Source organism: Pelobates fuscus, chromosome 9, assembly GCF_036172605.1.
Source record: "Pelobates fuscus isolate aPelFus1 chromosome 9, aPelFus1.pri, whole genome shotgun sequence".
Classification (NCBI taxonomy): domain Eukaryota; kingdom Metazoa; phylum Chordata; class Amphibia; order Anura; family Pelobatidae; genus Pelobates; species Pelobates fuscus.
Window position 1 is genome coordinate 24,670,346 of NC_086325.1, and position 23,241 is coordinate 24,693,586.

Genomic DNA, 23,241 nt, shown 5'->3' on the forward strand with positions numbered 1-23,241 from the left:
CAAATGGTCATATTGTGAAAACTATCCGGACTATGGCTTAGCCGTGGACATGTTTAGTGGCAGCAGAGATAGCTGAACGTTTTGATATAAGATTTGTGTAGGTGGGCCTGAAAATGAGGGAGTGGTGGCAGTTTAGAAATCATGTCCTGATTTTTCTGCTTTTGCCAGCTCCCACTCTAGTTTTGAACATTTTGCCATTCATTCCTATGGGACCAATTTCGCCACAAGAACGACGATATTCCGTGACGAATTCGGCGAAACTTTACACAAAGTAATAGCAATCCAATCGGGAACAATCTGCACGTTTCGGTATATTACTGTCAATGTAGTGTAAAAACTGTGGGAGGAGTTGGGGTGGCAAATTTGGCTATAATAAGAATAATATGAATATATATGTGAGATAACATTAAGTGGTCTTGCTATGCAAGAACACTTAATTTAACTAGCCTTTGACAGGCTGTCTATAGAGCGGTGACGTCAAACTACTGGCAGTACATCTGGGCTGCCTTGTCCCATGATGCATCACACCTACCTCTATCCCACAGACTATTGGCTCCCAGTAGTGGGACGTTTCGGAGTTGGCGGCTGGCCCCTCCCTTCCCGCGCTCTGACCATTTCAATGACCGTAGCCCCGCCCCTTCGCTTTGTGTCTGCGTCAATGCAAGCGCAGCACCCTCCCCCGGAAGCGGAAACCGAGAACCTGGCGTCACGGAAACCACCAGACCGGAAGCGGAGAGACAGAGCGGCAAGCGGTAATATCCGAGTCCGGGCGCTTGTACGGCGCAGACAGAGCTTATTGCTCGTGTTATTCCCCTCCAGCGGAATATAGAAAGATTTAATCCTGTCATCCGCACCTCCCTCACATCCCCTGCCTCCATATAGTGTGTACCCTGTATACCGTATGTCCTCTATACAGTGTATGTACTATAGATATATATAGCTCTCCATATAGTGTGTGCCCTGTATACCGTATATCCTCTATACAGTGTATGTACTATAGATATATAGCTCTCCATATAGTGTGTGCCCTGTATACCGTATATCCTCTATACAGTGTATGTACTATAGATATATATAGCTCTCCATATAGTGTGTGTACCCTGTATACCGTATATCCTCTATACAGTGTATGTACTATAGATATATATAGCTCTCCATATAGTGTGTACCCTGTATACCGTATATCCTCTATACAGTGTATGTACTATAGATATATATAGCTCTCCATATAGTGTGTACCCTGTATACCGTATATCCTCTATACAGTGTATGTACTATAGATATATAGCTCTCCATATAGTGTGTACCCTGTATACCGTATATCCTCTATACAGTGTATGTACTATAGATATATATAGCTCTCCATATAGTGTGTGTATCCTGTATACCGTATATCCTCTATACAGTGTATGTACTATAGATATATATAGCTCTCCATATAGTGTGTACCCTGTATACCGTATATCCTCTATACAGTGTATGTACTATAGATATATATAGCTCTCCATATAGTGTGTGCCCTGTATACCGTATATCCTCTATACAGTGTATGTACTATATATATATAGCTCTCCATATAGTGTGTACCCTGTATACTGTATATCCTCTATACTGTGTATGTACTATAGATATATATAGCTCTCCATATAGTGTGTGCCCTGTATACCGTATATCCTCTATACAGTGTATGTACTATAGATATATATAGCTCTCCATATAGTGTGTACCCTGTATACCGTATATCCTCTATACAGTGTATGTACTATAGATATATATAACTCTCCATATAGTGTGTGCCCTGTATACCATATATCCTCTATACAGTGTATGTACTATAGATATATAGCTCTCCATATAGTGTGTGTATCCTGTATACCGTATATCCTCTATACAGTGTATGTACTATAGATATATATAACTCTCCATATAGTGTGTGTACCCTGTATACCGTATATCCTCTATACAGTGTATGTACTATAGATATATATAACTCTCCATATAGTGTATGCCCTGTATACCGTATGTCCTCTATACAGTGTATGTACTATAGATATTTTTAACTCTCCATATAGTGTGTGCCCTGTATACCGTATATCCTCTATAGTGTATGTACTATAGATATATAGCTCTCCATATAGTGTGTGCCCTGTATACCGTATATCCTCTATACAGTGTATGTACTATAGATATATATAACTCTCCATATAGTGTGTGTACCCTGTATACCGTATATCCTCTATAGTGTATGTACTATAGATATATATAGCTCTCCATATAGTGTGTGCCCTGTATACCGTATATCCTCTATAGTGTATGTACTATAGATATATATAGCTCTCCATATAGTGTGTGCCCTGTATACCGTATGTCCTCTATACAGTGTATGTACTATAGATATATATAGCTCTCCATATAGTGTGTGCCCTGTATACCGTATATCCTCTATAGTGTATGTACTATAGATATATATAGCTCTCCATATAGTGTGTGCCCTGTATACCGTATGTCCTCTATACAGTGTATGTACTATAGATATATATAGCTCTCCATATAGTGTGTGCCCTGTATACCGTATATCCTCTATAGTGTATGTACTATAGATATATATAGCTCTCCATATAGTGTGTGCCCTGTATACCGTATATCCTCTATACAGTGTATGTACTATAGATATATATAACTCTCCATATAGTGTGTACCCTGTATACCGTATATCCTCTATACAGTGTATGTACTATAGATATATATAGCTCTCCATACAGTGTGTACCCTGTATACCGTATATCCTCTATACAGTGTATGTACTATAGATATATATAGCTCTCCATACAGTGTGTACCCTGTATACCGTATATCCTCTATACAGTGTATGTACTATAGATATATATAGCTCTCCATACAGTGTGTGCCCTGTATACCGTATGTCCTCTATACAGTGTATGTACTATAGATATATATAACTCTCCATATAGTGTGTACCCTGTATACCGTATATCCTCTATACAGTGTATGTATTATAGATATATAACTCTCCATATAGTGTGTGCCCTGTATACCGTATGTCCTCTATACAGTGTATGTACTATAGATATATATAGCTCTCCATATAGTGTGTGCCCTGTATACCGTATATCCTCTATACAGTGTATGTACTATAGATATATAGTGTGTACCCTGTATGCCGTATATCCTCTATACAGTGTATGTACTATAGATATATAGCTCTCCATATAGTGTGCTCTGTATACCGTATGTCCTCTATACAGTGTATGTACTATAGATATATATATATATATAGCTCTCCATACAGTGTTTATCCTGTATACTGTATATCCTCTATACAGTGTATGTACTATAGATATATAGCTCTCCATATAGTGTATATCCTGTATACCGTATGTCCTCTATACAGTGTATGTACTAGATATATATAACTCTCCATATAGTGTACCCTGTATACCGTATATCCTCTATACAGTGTATGTACTATAGATATATATAGCTCTCCATATAGTGTGTATCCTGTATACTGTATATCCTCTATACAGTGTATGTACTATAGATATATACAGCTCTCCATATAGTGTGTACCCTGTATACCGTATATCCTCTATACAGTGTGTGTACTATAGATATATATAGCTCTCCATATAGTGTATATCCTGTATACTGTATATCCTCTATACAGTGTATGTACTATAGATATATAGCTCTCCATATAGTGTATATCCTGTATACCGTATGTCCTCTATACAGTGTATGTACTATAGATATATATAACTCTCCATATAGTGTACCCTGTATACCGTATATCCTCTATACAGTGTATGTACTATAGATATATATAGCTCTCCATACAGTGTGTACTCTGTATACCGTATATCCTCTATACAGTGTATGTACTATAGATATATATAGCTCTCCATATAGTGTGTATCCTGTATACTGTATATCCTCCATACAGTGTATGTACTATAGATATATATAGCTCTCCATATAGTGTATATCCTGTATACCGTATATCCTCTATACAGTGTATGTACTATAGATATATATAGCTCTCCATATAGTGTGTATCCTGTATCCTGTATATCCTCTATACAGTGTATGTACTATAGATATATAGCTCTCCATATAGTGTGTGCCCTGTATACCGTATATCCTCTATACAGTGTATGTACTATAGATATATATAACTCTCCATATAGTGTGTGTACCCTGTATACCGTATATCCTCTATACAGTGTATCTACTATAGATATATATAGCTCTCCATATAGTGTGTATCCTGTATACTGTATATCCTCTATACAGTGTATGTACTATAGATATATATATAGCTCTCCATATAGTGTATATCCTGTATACCGTATATCCTCTATACAGTGTATGTACTATAGATATATATAGCTCTCCATATAGTGTATATCCTGTATACCGTATATCCTCTATACAGTGTATGTACTATAGATATATATAGCTCTCCATATAGTGTGTATCCTGTATACTGTATATCCTCTATACAGTGTATGTACTATAGATATATAGCTCTCCATATAGTGTGTGCCCTGTATACCGTATATCCTCTATACAGTGTATGTACTATAGATATATATAACTCTCCATATAGTGTGTGTACCCTGTATACCGTATATCCTCTATACAGTGTATCTACTATAGATATATATAGCTCTCCATATAGTGTGTATCCTGTATACTGTATATCCTCTATACAGTGTATGTACTATAGATATATAGCTCTCCATATAGTGTGTGCCCTGTATACCGTATATCCTCTATACAGTGTATGTACTATAGATATATATATAGCTCTCCATATAGTGTGTGCCCTGTATACCGTATATCCTCTATACAGTGTATGTACTATAGATATATATAGCTCTCCATATAGTGTGTATACTGTATATCCTCTATACAGTGTATGTACTATAGATATATATTGCTCCCCATATAGTGTATATCCTGTATACCGTCTATCCTCTATACAGTGTATGTACTATAGATATATATAGCTCTCCATATAGTGTATATCCTGTATACCGTATATCCTCTATACAGTGTATGTACTATAGATATATATAGCTCTCCATATAGTGTGTATACTGTATATCCTCTATACAGTGTATGTACTATAGATATATAGCTCTCCATATAGTGTGTGCCCTGTATACCGTATATCCTCTATACTGTGTATGTACTATAGATATATATTGTTCCCCATATAGTGTATATCCTGTATACCGTATATCCTCTATACAGTGTATGTACTATAGATATATATAGCTCTCCATATAGTGTGTACCCTGTATACCGTATATCCTCTATACTGTGTATGTACTATAGATATATATTGTTCCCCATATAGTGTGTACCCTGTATACCGTATATCCTCTATACAGTGTATGTACTATAGATATATATTGTTCCCCATATAGTGTATATCCTGTATACCGTCTATCCTCTATACAGTGTATGTACTATAGATATATATAGCTCTCCATATAGTGTATATCCTGTATACGTCTATCCTCTATACAGTGTATGTACTATAGATATATATAGCTCTCCATATAGTGTGTACCCTGTATACCGTATATCCTCTATACAGTGTATGTACTATACATATATAGCTCTCCATATAGTGTGTACCCTGTATACCGTATATCCTCTATACAGTGTATGTACTATAGATATATATAGCTCTCCATATAGTGTGTGCCCTGTATACCGTATATCCTCTATACAGTGTATGTACTATAGATATATATAGCTCTCCATATAGTGTGTACCCTGTATACCGTATATCCTCTATACAGTGTATGTACTATAGATATATAGCTCTCCATATAGTGTGTGCCCTGTATACCGTATATCCTCTATACAGTGTATGTACTATAGATATATAGCTCTCCATATAGTGTGTGCCCTGTATACCGTATATCCTCTATACAGTGTATGTACTATAGATATATATAGCTCTCCATATAGTGTGTGCCCTGTATACCGTATATCCTCTATACAGTGTATGTACTATAGATATATACAGCTCTCCATATAGTGTGTACCCTGTATACCGTCTATCCTCTATACAGTGTATGTACTATAGATATATAGCTCTCCATATAGTGTGTGCCCTGTATACCGTATATCCTCTATACAGTGTATGTACTATAGATATATATAGCTCTCCATATAGTGTGTACCCTGTATACCGTATATCCTCTATACAGTGTATGTACTATAGATATATATAGCTCTCCATATAGTGTGTGCCCTGTATACCGTATATCCTCTATACAGTGTATGTACTATAGATATATATAGCTCTCCATATAGTGTGTACCCTGTATGCCGTATATCCTCTATACAGTGTATGTACTATAGATATATAGCTCTCCATATAGTGTGTATCCTGTATAACGTATATCCTCTATACATTGTATGTACTATAGATATATAGCTCTCCATATAGTGTGTACCCTGTATACCGTATATCCTCTATACAGTGTATGTACTATAGATATATATAGCTCTCCATATAGTGTGTACCCTGTATACCGTATATCCTCTATACAGTGTATGTACTATAGATATATAGCTCTCCATATAGTGTGTGCCCTGTATACCGTATATCCTCTATACAGTGTATGTACTATAGATATATATAGCTCTCCATATAGTGTGTACCCTGTATGCCGTATATCCTCTATACAGTGTATGTACTATAGATATATAGCTCTCCATATAGTGTGTATCCTGTATAACGTATATCCTCTATACATTGTATGTACTATAGATATATAGCTCTCCATATAGTGTGTACCCTGTATACCGTATATCCTCTATACAGTGTATGTACTATAGATATATATAGCTCTCCATATAGTGTACCCTGTATACCGTATATCCTCTATACAGTGTATGTACTATAGATATATATATATAGCTCTCCTTATCGTGTGTACCCTGTATACCGTATATCCTCTATACAGTGTATGTACTAAAGAGATATATAGCTCTCCATATAGTGTGTGCCCTGTATACTGTATATCCTTTATATAGTGTATGTATTATAGATACTATGTATATGTACTATAGATATATATAGCGTATATCCTGTATACCGTATATCCTCTATACAGTGTATGTACTATAGATATATATAGCTCTCCATATAGTGTGTACCCTGTATACCGTATATCCTCCATACAGTGTATGTACTATAGATCTATATAGCTCTCCATATAGTGTGTACCCTGTATACCGTATATCCTCTATACAGTGTATGTACTATAGATATATAGCTCTCCATATAGTGTGTACCCTGTATACCGTATATCCTCTATACAGTGTATGTACTATAGAGATATATAGCTCTCCATATAGTGTGTACCCTGTATACCATATATCCTCTATACAGTGTATGTACTATAGATATGTATCGCTTTTCATGTAGTGTGTGTACCCTGTATACATATATCAGCTATACAGTGTATGTACTATAGATATATATAGCTCTCCATATAGTGTGTATACCCTGTACACCGTATATCCTCTATACAATGTATGTATTATAGACATAACTAGCCCCCCTAGTAATTCTTAGCCTCCCTGGCCCTCCAGTGCATCTTTTCTCCCCTCCTGGCCCCTCTGTGTGCCTCTTTGCCTATGTGCATCTTTTCTCCTACCCCCTCCCTTTGTGTTCTCTTACCTCCTGGTCCTTTATGGTCTCTCACCCAAGTTATTTGTGCCTGGTCCTTTATGGTGTTTAACTCCATCTTTGGTCCTTTAGGGTGTTAACTCTGTCTCTGCCCTCCCTGTCCTTTGTGGTCACTTACTCATCCCCCCTCCCTTTCATTCTTTGTGGTCTCTCCTACCCCCATAGCCCTGTCCCTTGTTACATCATTTCCCCATCCCACTTGCACTCTCTCATTTCCTCCTGACCCTTTGTGGTCCCCCCACGCCTCCGTCACTTTGTGGTCTCATTACACACACACACACACTGTCCCTTTGAGGTCTCTCATTCGCCCCCGTCCCTTTGCGGTCTCTCATACTCCTTCCACTCTCTCCCTCTTGTCCCTTTGTTGAGGTCTCTCATTCCCCTCATCCCTTTGTTGAGGTCTCTCATCCTGCCCCCCCCGCCCCCATTCCTTTGAGGTCTATTACAACCCATCCCTTTGTGGTCTGTCATTCCCCCATCTTCTGTCCTTTTATGGTCTTCATTCGCCGCTGTCCCTTTGTGGTCTCTCATTCCTCCCCCCATCATCCCTTTTGTGGTTTTGATTTGGTTCAAAACTTGAACAGTTTCCTCTATCCTTAAGTGGTTTACACCAAATTGTAGACACACTAATATGTTGAGTTATTGTTAAGGCATAGATAAGTCTGGTAATTTGTTACCAAATACCTAAGTAGAACTGTTTTTATGTAGGCATCTTGTGAAAACAAACATACTAAATGAGATTTTGCTATTTTTCTTAGAGAATTCAGAAGATGATCAATGGAAATGGGACTTTTGTAGAACCCTAATGTCTTCTCCCTCATCTCCTGTTAGTTGTAAGTTCATATGAGATGTGTTATTGTTGATTAGTGCTGTCCTTCAAGTTTTTGGAGAGAAAAGACATACAGTCCCTGGCATTATTTTCTCATTATTTTCCCTTGGATCTCTGATTTTTTTCAGTCACTGATCCTGAAAGGTAAACTATCCATGTGCAGGAAATCTCTGTAGCTATGTAGAAAATATCTATAATATATAATCCCTTTAGCTATAAAGAAAAAAATATTAATTATATACACACACACACTATATTGGCATAAGTACTGGGACAGCTGACCATTACTCCAACAGGGACTTTTGTGACATCACATTCTAAATACATACACATTAATATGTAGTTGGTCCCCCTCTTTGCAGCTATTACAGCTTCCACTCTTCTGGGAACGCTTTCCACAAGATCTTTCTTGTGGATATTTTTGACCATTCATCCAGTAGAGCATTTGTGAAGTCAGGCACTGATGTTTGATGAGAAGGCTTGGCCCACAATCTCCATTCCAGTTCATCCCAAAGGTATAAAGCGGGTTTGAGGTCAGGGTTCTGTGCAAGCTAGTCCAGTTCTTCCAGTCCAAACTCCTCCAACCATGTCTTTATGGACCTTCCCCAAGCTGTTCCTACAAAGTTGGAAGCATAGGATTGTCTTGGTGTCCTGAATCATTAAGATTTCACATAACTGAAAGAAAGGGGCCTAGCCCAAACCATGAAAATCAGCCCCATGCAATTATCGCTCCACCACCAAACTTTAAAGTTCGCACAATGTAGTCAGACAAAGTAATGTTCTCCTGGCATCTGCCAAACCCCGGCCCACTTATCTGACTGCAAAACAGATTAGATAGAACACGTGTCCAGTAGCGGCATGCTTTACCCACTTGATCTGACTCTTGGCATTGTACTTGGTCATGTGAGGCTTGCATGCAATTGCTCGACCATGAAGCTCCAGCTGCACGTTTGTAGTAATAGTAATTACCGTGGAAGTTTGGATCTCTTCAGCTATTGAATACGCAGAGTGTTGTCGACTTTTACGCGCCATGCACCTGGTACTCTGTTACCCTGCTCTGACTTAATGTGGTCTTCTGCTGCTGTTCCTAAATGCTTCCACTTTCCAATAATACATCTTGCAGTTGACCATGGAATATATAGCAGATATGAAATTTCAAATTCTGACTTATTGCAAAGGTGGCATCCTATTACAGGACCACGCTTGAATTTGCAGAGCTTTTCAGAACGACTCCTTTTATCACAAATGTTTGTAGATACAGACTCCATAGCTAGGTGCTTGGTTTTATACACCTGTGCCAATGGGTCTGATTGAAACACTTGAATTCTATAATTAAGAGGTGTGTTCCAATTTCCTTTGCTCATATAGTGTGTGTGTGTATGTGTAAATATATATATGAGCACATACAAACACTATACAATTATTTGCCACCTGTACCTTTTTGTGTGTGCACATTATTTACACATTTTTTACCCTTTTTCCAGTTACAGGCCTACTTTGGTATACACATCCTGATTCAGGCCATGCTAGTGCCAATATCGCTTATTCCTTGACTCCTAAGAAGTAAAATATGGCGCATGTTCATGACATCATAGTCCTAGATGATGAAGAGGAAGAAGAAAAACCACACTGCTCTAAAGTTAAGAGCTCTCCTAAGCAGCCAAAACCTCAAAGTAATGGGAAGAAGGAAGTTGATGACAACCAGAAGAGTGCCACGTTTGGTGCACAAAATAACAAACTGTTTGAAGAGGTAAGTAAGAATTGTGATGTAGTTTGAATATTTTTGTCACTGTTGGTGATTTTTTTTCCCCATTCTTTCCCAACTACTGTGTTTGCTCTTTATATATTTATATCTTTTTATTGGATCTTATTTAACTTTTTCCTTTCCTGTTTTAGTTCGTAGATTACTGTTCCAGTCTCACTTTAGAGCATCCAGAAGTCATATTTTTTCTCAGGGGGAAATTTTCCCGAGCCAACCCTTCATTTCTATCCTCTGTTGAGTTTCACAACGTCCTGGGCCGGTGTCTCACCAGGGTGCAAAACAAGCACTCTAAGGTTTATGTTTACATAAATGAGCTATGTACAGCCCTAAAGGCCAACTCACAAAAACGCAAGATTTCCTTACAACCCTCATCAAGTGTGCAATCTTTTGAAGAAAGTAGGGAAATAGTAGATGAAAATCCTGAAGAGGTAAAAGAAGAAGAAACCCAAGAAAGGAAACCTGGATCTAAGCGTCAAATTCGGTATTTGGAGAATTTGCTCCGAATATACTCTAGAGAGATCCAGAAGCTACAAGAGAGAGAGCTAAGCCTTGATGAGCTAGAAGATGAGGATTCAGCCTACATACAGGAGGCCAGACTCAAACGCAAGCTTTTGCGTATTTTCCAGAAACTTTGTGATCTGAAAAACTGTTCCAGTCTTACTGGTAGAGTAATAGAGCAGAAGATACCTTATCGAGGCACTCGCTACCCAGAAATAAATCGCCAACTGGAGAAATTTATCAATGGATCTCAGGATATTTTTCCGGATTATGGGGATGTGTTGCGAGTGATTCAGAAAGCTAGCGATAGGCATGCTCTTGGGCTGCCACGCAAACAAATACAGAGCATGGCCCAGGATGCTTTCCGAGAACTTGGCAATCGACTGCAGGAGAGGAGACACTTAGACTTGGTGTATAATTTTGGGTGTCACCTAACGGATATTTATAAGCCTGGTGAGTGAGATCATGAAGGAGTATTAAGCAGTTTTCCAGAATTTTTTTATTTCATTTTTTTTTTTCTTTGAGCATAAACTTCTTTTCAGCTTTCAGTTTATGTAAAGTAGATTGGGTTTTTGAACATAAGGACAAGACTGCCTGAGAATATTTGACTGATCTAAACGTACAGCCCACACTAAGGAAGTGACAATTATGGTAGAATAGCATTCTACCCAAGGTATAGTTTTAGCAGGGAGAACATTTTAATTGAATTTTTATTGTTCCTATATGTTGTTGATTTCCATTGTCTACAACCATCCTTATGTGGTTGTATAGAATGCAATATTAAGGTCAAACATGAAATAACAATTAGAGTGAGGTACTGCAACCGGAAGAGAAAAGGTGCAAAGAAGAGTTAGTGGTTGTAAAAGAGTAAATGAGATAAGCCAAAGTTGTAAGGAGAAAGAAGATAAGGACAGTAATGGTGTTTAGGGCTTTAAGTCGATTGTAAAGAGCAAGTGATATTATTACAGTTCAGAGATTAATGTAATGTAGGGTCGGTCATATTCTATGCTGAATTGAGGAAACAATAAAGACCTTGTATTTTGACTAGTGGGACGTTACACGCGCTATAAAGACCTTGTATTTTGACTAGTGGGACGTTACACGTGCTATAAAGACCTTGTATTTTGACTAGTGGGACGTTACACGTGCTATAAAGACCTTGTATTTTGACTAGTGGGACGTTACACGCGCTATAAAGACCTTGTATTTTGACTAGTGGGACGTTACACGCGCTATAAAGACCTTGTATTTTGACTAGTGGGACGTTACACGTGCTATAAAGACCTTGTATTTTGACTAGTGGGACGTTACACGCGCTATAAAGACCTTGTATTTTGACTAGTGGGACGTTACACGCGCTATAAAGACCTTGTATTTTGACTAGTGGGACGTTACACGTGCTATAAAGACCTTGTATTTTGACTAGTGGGACGTTACACGTGCTATAAAGACCTTGTATTTTGACTAGTGGGACGTTACACGCGCTATAAAGACCTTGTATTTTGACTAGTGGGACGTTACACGTGCTATAAAGACCTTGTATTTTGACTAGTGGGACGTTACACGCGCTATAAAGACCTTGTATTTTGACTAGTGGGACGTTACACGCGCTATAAAGACCTTGTATTTTGACTAGTGGGACGTTACACGTGCTATAAAGACCTTGTATTTTGACTAGTGGGACGTTACACGCGCTATAGACCATTTATTCACATTTTTGACCAATGATTATTACTGTGCTTGATTTCCAAGCAGTTTTGATCAGTTATTTAGTTAAGTGTGAACTGTTGGGAATTAAAATTTAAGCGTAGCTGACATGGCTTAGTGGGCATCTCAGCCAGCATAGAGTTATGTGATTTTAAAAAGTCCCATTTTTAGATATTTGAAGACTTCCCTGAAGGGGATAATCCACCTTTTCAGAATGTTCTGAAAGCCGTTAAGGTCATGGAAGCTGACTACATATCCACCATTGGAAATACCACTTTTCATCAAGATGGGTTTGGGAGTGTATCCTTCCAATATGTGATGGGGTTGGGGGGATATTTAGCTGCAGGTAGGGACATCTATATAAAACAATCCCTCTATTCCAATAGATATTTTTTTAATTCTGCCGAGCTACAAACGTGTTGTTCCTGGTTTAAACTGGCTCTGGCCATCTGTCTGATTTGGGTATTCCTTTTGTGAAATTAAAAACCATTAAACATTCTTTTTGTTTTTTGGTATGTATGTAGATATGTTACTTCACACAGACCTGTGGGGAGGGCTTCCTGCACCTCAGTCATTCATGCTCTGCAATTTGTTGGCACTATATGAATACTAATAATGAATGGCAGATATTCCCATTGTCTCACTGCTGCAACAGGAAGGGGAATTATTTTTGTATGAATGCCTTGCAGTCTTTTGGCTGTTAACACTGCCTTTTCAGAGAAAAGGCAGTGTTTACTTTACAGCCTAGGAACACTTTCCGCTCTTCAGACGGCCGCTAGAGGTGTTTCCTAGGTCAATGTTGCACAGTGCGCAGCACTGATGCTCAGCTGAACTTTCCCCGTAGAGATGCATTGGTTCAACGGCATTAGTATGGCAAAGCATTGTGGTTGGCGGAGATCATCAATTCTGATTATATCAGCCAAAGAGAAAGATTGTGGCGGAGCCAGAAATAATGTGAGCTTTGTAGTTATTTTAGAGGGGCTAGCAGGATTTTACACAATAGGGTCCTTTAAATATGTAGTTAAATGTAAAAAAAATGGTGGTAGCAACCTTCTGGGCATTCTGCAGGATTCAATGTGCATTATGGTGGCTACCATCCTCTGGACACAATGGCAGCTATCTTTTAATACACATGCCATTTAATCCCAGACATAAAAATGTATCCACTGCATATGGTGGAGGTGGTAATTCTCTTCAACTGTGGGAATTTCACGTTACCTTCCTTTGTTAATAAGAGTGAGGGAAATGAAAGTAGGATTATAGTTGGTTATAAGGCTCAGCGATTTCCTCTATTTCTATTATTTTCTGAAAATCCCATTTTAACAATTTCTGGATGTCAGACAAAAAACTGTGGAGGTGCAGATAGATGTGTCACCACTGTTACTTTACCGTATCAAAACCATATCTTCTTTAGGTAATGATCCTGCTCATATGGATTCAATGTTACAACGGCGTCTCCGTGAGAACCGCTCTGTAGCAATGAATCGACTGGATGAACTCATCAAAAAATATGCAGAAATGCAAGATGATGGAGAGGAAGAGGAAAGACAAAAGAAGAAGAAGGGCGGTGATGCACACAGCAGCTCCCAGGTAATTTTACGCTGTATCTTGTCCCAATGAATGGACCTTGTGAGCTATCGGACGTCAGTGCAGTTACACCATGCTTTCACATTCTCAATGCTTCACCACACAAGGATCAATCCACTTTATTTAAATTTGTCTGACAGAAATGGTCCTCAGGAATCTGTTGAAAGTGATAGGCACAAAGCATGTTACATGTAATTTATTGGCAAAGGCCTGAAAAGTTAGAAGAAGAAAAAACACTTGTGAAACATTTGTAGATACATTGTTCAAACATTTAAATATTACCAGCCTGCCCACAGAGTAAAACTCAACGTATTTTTAAATGAACACTATAGTGTCAGGAAAGCAAAGGTGTATTCCTGACACTATAAGAATAAACAGCAGTTTAGTACCTTGGCCCAAACCTACACTACTTTTAGGCAGAAAAGGTGATTTACTCACTCACTCACTCTCTGGGCCATTCAGCGTCTCCTCATAGAGATGCATTGAATCAGTGCATCTCTATGCAGAGTGTGGAGCTGCTGAAGGTCAGTGCTGCATGTTGTACAACACTGACCCAGGAAGCACCTCTAGTCCGAGTGGCTGTCACTACAGGTATTACTAGGCAGTAATGTACACACACTGCCTTTGCCTTTTCTCTGAAAAGGGTGATTACATTAAAAAGCCTGCAAGGACCTGTTACATACAGCAGAACAACTACATTAGTTGTTCTGGTGACTATAGTACCCCCTTCATGTGTAGCAAGTCATTTGCGATCCGTTTTCCTGGCACTGGAGGGTCCCTCTCCCTCCCAATCCCCGGTTACTGAAGGAGTGAAAACCCCTTCAGTCACTTACCTGAGGCAGCGGCGATGTCCCTCGCCGCTGTCTCCTCCGCGACGCTCCTCCTCTCCATTGCGTCGGCCGGTGGGCGAGACTGATCCCGCCTACCGGCCGAGGAGACCTAATGCACATGCGCATTACGTCTCCCCATAGGAAAGCATTGAAAAATAATTTCAATGCTTTCCTATGGGGATTTGAGAGATGCTGGAGGTCCTCACACAGCGTGAGGACGTGACGCTCTAGCACAGGTTTCCTGTGCTATAGAGCAGGAAGTGACCTCTAGTGGCTGTCTAGTAGACAGCCACTAGAGGTGGAGTTAACCCTGCAAGGTAATTATTGCAGTTTATGAAAAACTGCAATAATTACACTTGCAGGGTTAGGAGTAGTGGGAGTTGGCACCCAGACCACTCCAATGAGCAGAAGTGGTCTGGGTGCCTGGAGTGTCCCTTTAAGTGCTGTCTGCATATGTTACAGCAGAAAATAAACTTTGCCTATTAGAAAAATCAAGGTATGAAACAAGTGATGGGATCTATTCTTTATGAAGATATTTCTTATTTGCAAAGTCTCTTTCTGCTGTGACTATCCAGCTCTTATCTACTTTCTCTATATTGTGTGACTGGTAGCTGGAGGGAGAGGCATTAAGTGTCCCCGACCATTCAAATAGCTTTGTCTCTTATTTATATTTCAGAATTTTTCTGTCATGACTGCTTTACAGATAATCCGCCATCATTTCCCTTTCCAGGATATACAGATTTATCCTTTTCTTTATTCATTTTAACACTCCCATGAAAATGCTGTGCAAATCCGTGGATTGTTTCCTCTTTTAATGTAGTTCCCTTCTTGACCTATCTGATATTCAACTCTCTAGTAGAGAATCTCTGGCCCCTCTTTCATCATTGTTATTAGTATGATCATTTCTATTCCTGATAATGAATTCATTCATATCACCAGCCTAGCCGTAGGCAATCTCCGGAATCCGAGGAAGAGGAGTCAGAAGAGGACTCGGACACTGATATTGAGAAGGAGCTCATAAATTCTCAAGAGATGATTGATGGAGAAGAAAAAGATGAAGATGAAGGTGAGATTGGCATATGGGTCAGGTGTTTTAGGAAGTGAAATAGTATTAGATTAACTCTTTTCAATTTTCCATTTCCCTGCAGTTATTTTACGTGCTGCTATAAAACCGTTTCTCTGCACTAATAAATGAAATTCAGTTACGGTTTTGCTATATTAGATAAATGAGGAAGTAGCTGCTATTGTCCCAAGTCATATATGGGTGGCTAAGCACAAAAGAATATATAAATTACAGGGGAGATAAACACTATAGTCGGCACTTCAATCTGTCAAAAATTGCTCATTTAGGAAATGGTTAATATATGGTTCACACCCACAGCACGAACATCATTAATACGTCCGGAACCAATACCAAGGTTCTAGTAAGTGTGAAAGTGTCTGGAGAATCACTGAGTAAAAGGTGATTTCGAGGTTTGTGTGCAGCATTCATTTTGAGCTCCTCACGCAGTCCGTAAATATGGTCCAACTGACAGAGCAGCGCCAGGTATTGATTGATACCCGAGCAGGCATTTAACCATCTTTGCACAAAAACTGCCTTTAAAGCCCATTATTTGTTAAACAAGATGGAATGTCCTAAGGGGTTAAATTAAACAATGCTATAACTTTATTATGCATATTGTATTCCAGCAACTGAATGCTCAACAGGTATTGCACCTATCCCTTCAGTTTTGTCATGTGTATTATTTGTCTATCTATGGGTTTGTTTAGAGCATGCACAGAGCAAGCCATGTTGTTTGTGTAGAACCCACAAATTACAATACATTGGGATTAGCGTATAATATCCAAACCAAATCACCTGAGCACAGACTTTAATAGGTTGTCCAGTTCAAAACCCCTGATGGTGCCTTGAGAGGTACAGCTATTTCTTAACTGAGTAAGGCTTAAACATCTTGGGTAATACATGTCCTAGTTTACTGTGTGGTTCATAAACAGGAACCGTTCCCCCTAGCATTGTGGATCTGTGCCAGGGGAGTTCCCCAGTAGTATATTAGATTATAATACTATTCCCTGTCTTTGAAGATGTCATATGCTCAGGGAAATATTTCCACAAAGTACGAATGTCACAAATAAGAGACAAGGGTCATTTTGATCTGCAACAAGATGATAAACTCTGCATGCCCTCATTTTAGATCATTTTATATTAGGTTTTTCCTGTCTTGGCTAATTAAACACTATACAGATAATTTTTTCTTTTTGCTCTGTACACTGCATCTTGCCAGCCTATTTTACATACATTTCCAGTGTAATTTATAGATTTGGAAGATCTCATAGACTTTCTTGCTTTCTTCCAGAAGAGCGTCCTGCCGACCAGGATAATGAAGCTGACCAGAGGATGGAGAGTTCTTCAGAACCCCCTCAGCCCACTTCTTCTGGTGGAGAAGAGGAGGAGGATGAAGAAATGATAGAAGAGCGAAATTCTAACTCCAATGAAGATGAAGTGGAGGAATCAGTTGAGCAGGATACACCTCCATCTTCAAATCCACCAATAGTCCAAGAAGAAACCCCAACTACATCTTTGGAGATAGAAGTAGAACTTCTTCCCTTGGAACGTTCTCCTGTTAACGACACTTTATCTCAAAGCCGAGAGGACATGGAGTTAGGTAAAGAGGAGAGTAAGCCGGAGGAAGACCGCTTCAGAGGTCACCAAGCATTGCCGAAAATATGTGATGATGTAGCTCAAGAGGTAGAAAAGGCAGGGCCAAATTTAGAGTGCAGTTCAACAGGGGATATGCCCGATGACAAAGTTAAGGCTTGTACACAATGTGACACACCTACAGATGTGAAAGGTGATGTGAACAGTGGAACAGATGGGCTGTGCTTGGAGAATGATTTATCCTCTGGGAGTTGCTCAGTACAGGCTGGCATTGAGGTTCCACATGAAAAAAGCAGTTTGAAGGACAGCGAGACATTTGAATCTGATTCTAGACGCTCATGTATCGAAAAGAAGACTCCCTTCACAGAGGATATCATATCTATTGATACCGAAAACATAGATGCAAAGACCCTGCAGCTAGAAAATTACACACAGATTAAAACAGAGGGACCGTGTGTTAAGCTACCTAAAGAGCGCAGCATACACGTAGTCTCAAGAAGACTATGTATGAAGAGTAGTGTGCAAACTGAGGATCCTACATTTAACAAGAGAACAGCTAATACTGAGAATGTATTGAAATGTGATAACATGAAGGGTGACACTCCCACAACGAACAGTCCCCTCAGCGGGGCTGAGAGTGATAGGAATGAGGAAACAGATGCTACACATGATGGCAGCAGCAATGGAGTTTCTCATGTTAGTACAGAAACGCAAAACAGTACAGAAATGCAAAACCGCACAGATTCACATGGCCTAAATAACCATACGGAAAGACAGGGCCACCAAAATTCTTCAAATAAGGAAAGGACCAAGGACTCAACCCCCCATTCCAGGAAGAGAAAAAGAATCCCTGCAAAACTTATACTTAATAATGGGAAGAGCATGTTAAATGGGAGCAATGAGGATGAAAGCAGGAAGGAGAAAAAATGCAAGAGAGCAAGGAGAGATTGGTAAGGAAGGAGTTCATTACTGTCAAGAATATGGGAAGTGACGGGTTAAACTGCTATGAGTTATTGTGTACAGTGTCAGGAAAAGTGGGTTAAGTGGACGTTGAAGCATTGTCATGAATGGTAGAGGAATTGGATGCTGAATCATTGTCAGAAATAGAGGGATTGAAGCATTGTTATCAATGGTAGAGGGATTGGAGATTGAAGCATTGTTAAGAATGGTAGAGGGATTGGAGATTGAAGCATTGTCAGGAATGGTAGAGGAATTGGACGCTGAAGCATTGTCAGGAATTGGAGATTGAAGCATTGTCAGGAATGGTAGAGGGATTGAAGCATTGTCAGGAATGGTAGAGGAATTGGACGCTTAAGCATTGTCAGGAATGGTAGAGGGATTGAAGCATTGTCATGAATGGTAGAGGAATTGGAGATTGAAGCATTGTCAGGAATGGTAGAGGAATTGGAGATTGAAGCATTGTCAGGAATGGTAGAGGGATTGAAGCATTGTCAGGAATGGTAGAGGAATTGGAGATTGCAGCATTGTCCGGAATGGTAGAGGAATTGGAGATTGAAGCATTGTCAGGAATGGTAGAGGATTGGAGATTGAAGCATTGTCAGGAATGGTAGAGGGATTGGAGATTGAAGCATTGTCATGAATGGTAGAGGGATTGGAGATTGAAGCATTGTCAGGAATGGTAGAGGGATTGGAGATTGAAGCATTGTCAGGAATGGTAGAGGGATTGGAGATTGAAGCATTGTCAGGAATGGTAGAGGGATTGAAGCATTGTCATGAATGGTAGAGGAATTGGAGATTGAAGCATTGTCAGGAATGGTAGAGGGATTGGAGATTGAAGCATTGTCATGAATGGTAGAGGGATTGGAGATTGAAGCATTGTCATGAATGGTAGAGGGATTGGAGATTGAAGCATTGTCAGGAATGGTAGAGGAATTGGAGATTGAAGCATTGTCAGGAATGGTAGAGGGATTAGACGTTGCAGCATTGTCAGGAATGGTAGAGGGATTGAAGCATTGTCATGAATGGTAGAGGAATTGGAGATTGAAGCATTGTCAGGAATGGTAGAGGGATTGAAGCATTGTCAGGAATGGTAGAGGGATTGAAGCATTGTCAGGAATGGTAGAGGGATTGAAGCATTGTCAGGAATGGTAGAGGGATTGGAGATTGAAGCATTGTCATGAATGGTAGATGGATTGGAGATTGAAGCATTGTCATGAATGGTAGAGGGATTGAAGCATTGTCATGAATGGTAGAGGGATTGGAGATTGAAGCATTGTCAGGAATGGTAGAGGGATTGAAGCATTGTCAGGAATGGTAGAGGAATTGGAGATTGAAGCATTGTCAGGAATGGTAGAGGAATTGGAGATTGAAGCATTGTCAGGAATGGTAGAGGAATTGGAGATTGAAGCATTGTCAGGAATGGTAGAGGGATTAGACGTTGCAGCATTGTCATGAATGGTAGAGGGATTGAAGCATTGTCAGGAATGGTAGAGGAATTGGAGATTGAAGCATTGTCAGGAATGGTTGAGGGATTGGAGATTGAATCATTGTCAGGAATGGTAGAGGGATTGGAGATTGAAGCATTGTCAGGAATGGTAGAGGGATTGAAGCATTGTCATGAATGGTAGAGGAATTGGAGATTGAAGCATTGTCAGGAATGGTAGAGGAATTGGAGATTGAATCATTGTCAGGAATGGTAGAGGGATTGGAGATTGAAGCATTGTCAGGAATGGTAGAGGGATTGAAGCATTGTCATGAATGGTAGAGGAATTGGAGATTGAAGCATTGTCAGGAATGGTAGAGGAATTGGAGATTGAAGCATTGTCAGGAATGATAGAGGGATTGGACGTTGCAGCATTGTCATGAATGGTAGAGGGATTGAAGCATTGTCATGAATGGTAGAGGGATTGGACGTTGAAGCATTGTCATGAATGGTAGAGGGATTGGAGATTGAAGCATTGTCATGAATGGTAGAGGGATTGGAGATTGAAGCATTGTCATGAATGGTAGAGGGATTGGAGATTGAAGCATTGTCATGAATGGTAGAGGGATTGGAGATTGAAGCATTGTCATGAATGGTAGAGGGATTGGAGATTGAAGCATTGTCAGGAATGGTAGAGGGATTGGAGATTGAAGCATTGTCAGGAATGGTAGAGGGATTGGAGATTGAAGCATTGTCATGAATGGTAGAGGGATTGAAGCATTGTCATGAATGGTAGAGGGATTGAAGCATTGTCATGAATGGTAGAGGGGTTGAAGCATTGTCATGAATGGTAGAGGGGTTGAAGCATTGTCATGAATGGTAGAGGGTTTGAAGCATTGTCATGGATGGTAGAGGGATTGAAGCATTGTCATGAATGGTAGAGGGATTGAAGCATTGTCATGAATGGTAGAGGGATTGAAGCATTGTCATGAATGGTAGAGGGATTGAAGCATTGTCATGAATGGTAGAGGGATTGAAGCATTGTCATGAATGGTAGAGGGATTGAAGCATTGTCATGAATGGTAGAGGGATTGAAGCATTGTCATGAATGGTAGAGGGATTGAAGCATTGTCATGAATGGTAGAGGGATTGAAGCATTGTCATGAATGGTAGAGGGATTGAAGCATTGTCATGAATGGTAGAGGGATTGAAGCATTGTCATGAATGGTAGAGGGATTGAAGCATTGTCATGAATGGTAGAGGGATTGAAGCATTGTCATGAATGGTAGAGGGATTGAAGCATTGTCATGAATGGTAGAGGGATTGAAGCATTGTCATGAATGGTAGAGGGATTGAAGCATTGTCATGAATGGTAGAGGGATTGAAGCATTGTCATGAATGGTAGAGGGATTGAAGCATTGTCATGAATGGTAGAGGGATTGAAGCATTGTCATGAATGGTAGAGGGATTGAAGCATTGTCATGAATGGTAGAGGGATTGAAGCATTGTCATGAATGGTAGAGGGATTGAAGCATTGTCAGGAATGGTAGAGGGATTGGAGATTGAAGCATCGTCAGGAATGGTAGAGGGATTTGAGATTAAAGCATTGTCAGGAATGGTAGAGGGATTGGAGATTAAAGCATTGTCAGGAATGGTAGAGGGATTGGAGATTAAAGCATTGTCAGGAATGGTAGAGGGATTGGAGATTAAAGCATTGTCAGGAATGGTAGAGGGATTGGAGATTAAAGCATTGTCAGGAATGGTAGAGGGATTGGAGATTAAAGCATTGTCAGGAATGGTAGAGGGATTGGAGATTAAAGCATTGTCAGGAATGGTAGAGGGATTGGAGATTGAAGCATTGTCAGGAATGGTAGAGGGATTTGAGATTGAAGCATTGTCCGGAATGATGAAGTGTTGAGCAATGGTAGTTAAGTAGTGTCAGCGACTGCAGATAAAAAGACAAGCAAAAAGTGTGTCTTTGTAGAAATAACAATTTGCTCAAAAAGTTGTGGGACATCCTGTTTAAAGGTTCCACGAGGGAAATTGCGTGAGAAGCTGGCCATGATATTGCAATGTCACATTCTCCTCACATTTTTCTTTGTTTTGAATAATGTTCTCTCCTCAGTTACTATTCATCACTCCTCAGTTCACCTGACCCAGCCAGTGACCATGAGAACACACATGACATTTCTTTAGACCTGGTGGTGACCTGTAGCCCCCCAGAATCCCCGTCCTCTCCAGTCAATAATCGCCTCATGGTGAGTCTGAGAACATAATTGTTTCTTTTAAGGCAGGTTGACTAGTAATTTAATATAGAATCCAATGGCAATGTCTTAATATTCTCCCCCTCCCTTTCTTCTCTGCCCATCACTGTTTTTGGCAGCTTTATTCACATGACTTGTGTCCTTGACTCACTCTTTCACGACTATTCTTTTTTTTTTCTTTTTTTGCCTGCCACACTTTGGCGTGTTTTAAATGTTCTCCTTTCTCTTGTCCACAGTCTAATGTCTCCACACAGTGTGATCCGGATGAAGTGATTGTTCTCTCTGACTAACTTCGCTGACTACTTTTTGTACAATTCTTTCAAGATGCAAGAATCCGGATATCTATTCGGGGTTTGTTAGAACTATTTAGTGATATAGGGAAAAATGTTGGGCCTCATCTAGTGGGGAGGACAAACATGGTGTCTTAAGGTAGTTGCCTTTCTGTACAATTACCTGTTAAGTGCCATTTAGTTCAATGCATTTTCAGTCTTTTGCACTGACACCTATGGGTGCTTCCCTTTTCGTGCTTGCTGGTAACTCTGTAACGAAAGTGCTACCTATGACGATTTTCTGGAGGTATTAGGAGAAGTATCTCCCTGTGCTTATTTAAACTGATTTTTTTTTTCCAACTTGGGGTTGATGTGTGGTGGGGGTACCATCCTGGGGTGTTTTCGGTATCTCCCCCTGGGCATTTTGGATATCTTCCGCTGCCATACATCTTCTTTAGGTTTTGTAAAAAATTTGAGAATAAATTTTTTTTTTTAATTACTTTTGAGTCTTACATTCTTTTGTGTGTACTAAGCATGGTTTTGTTATTCAAGATATTGAAACATTTAGAAGCTAGGTTGAATGTTAAATACATTTTTAGAGGAGGTAGTAAAGGATACACGCATAGAAATCTATATAGGAAAGCACAAAGTTGGACACTGGGAAGTAGATTTTAATCTCTGGCATCTTTTACAAAAATCTGATTATTTCCTTGTT

The 23,241-nt window shown here is 39.5% G+C and overlaps 1 protein-coding gene across 4 annotated transcripts; it reads left to right on the forward strand.

The window, feature by feature from the left end:
- The first annotated feature begins 659 nt into the window (after positions 1 to 659).
- DAXX (death domain associated protein) lies at positions 660 to 23,014 on the forward strand. Of its 4 annotated transcripts, none has more exons than XM_063431565.1 (9): positions 660 to 752; positions 8,500 to 8,574; positions 10,055 to 10,320; positions 10,467 to 11,283; positions 13,952 to 14,127; positions 15,894 to 16,020; positions 17,309 to 18,560; positions 22,119 to 22,251; positions 22,494 to 23,014. In XM_063431565.1, exons 3-9 carry the CDS (start codon positions 10,141 to 10,143, stop codon positions 22,545 to 22,547), a joined length of 2,739 nt encoding a protein of 912 aa, XP_063287635.1. In that variant the 5' UTR covers positions 660 to 752; positions 8,500 to 8,574; positions 10,055 to 10,140; the 3' UTR covers positions 22,548 to 23,014. The 4 variants fall into 4 exon arrangements, 3 of the variants coding, with proteins under 3 accessions (XP_063287635.1, XP_063287638.1, XP_063287637.1); XM_063431568.1 differs by having other exon boundaries at positions 17,312 to 18,560; XR_010085286.1 differs by lacking the exons at positions 22,119 to 22,251; positions 22,494 to 23,014 and adding an exon at positions 18,794 to 18,858 and having other exon boundaries at positions 17,309 to 18,659.
- The last annotated feature ends 227 nt before the right edge of the window (positions 23,015 to 23,241 follow it).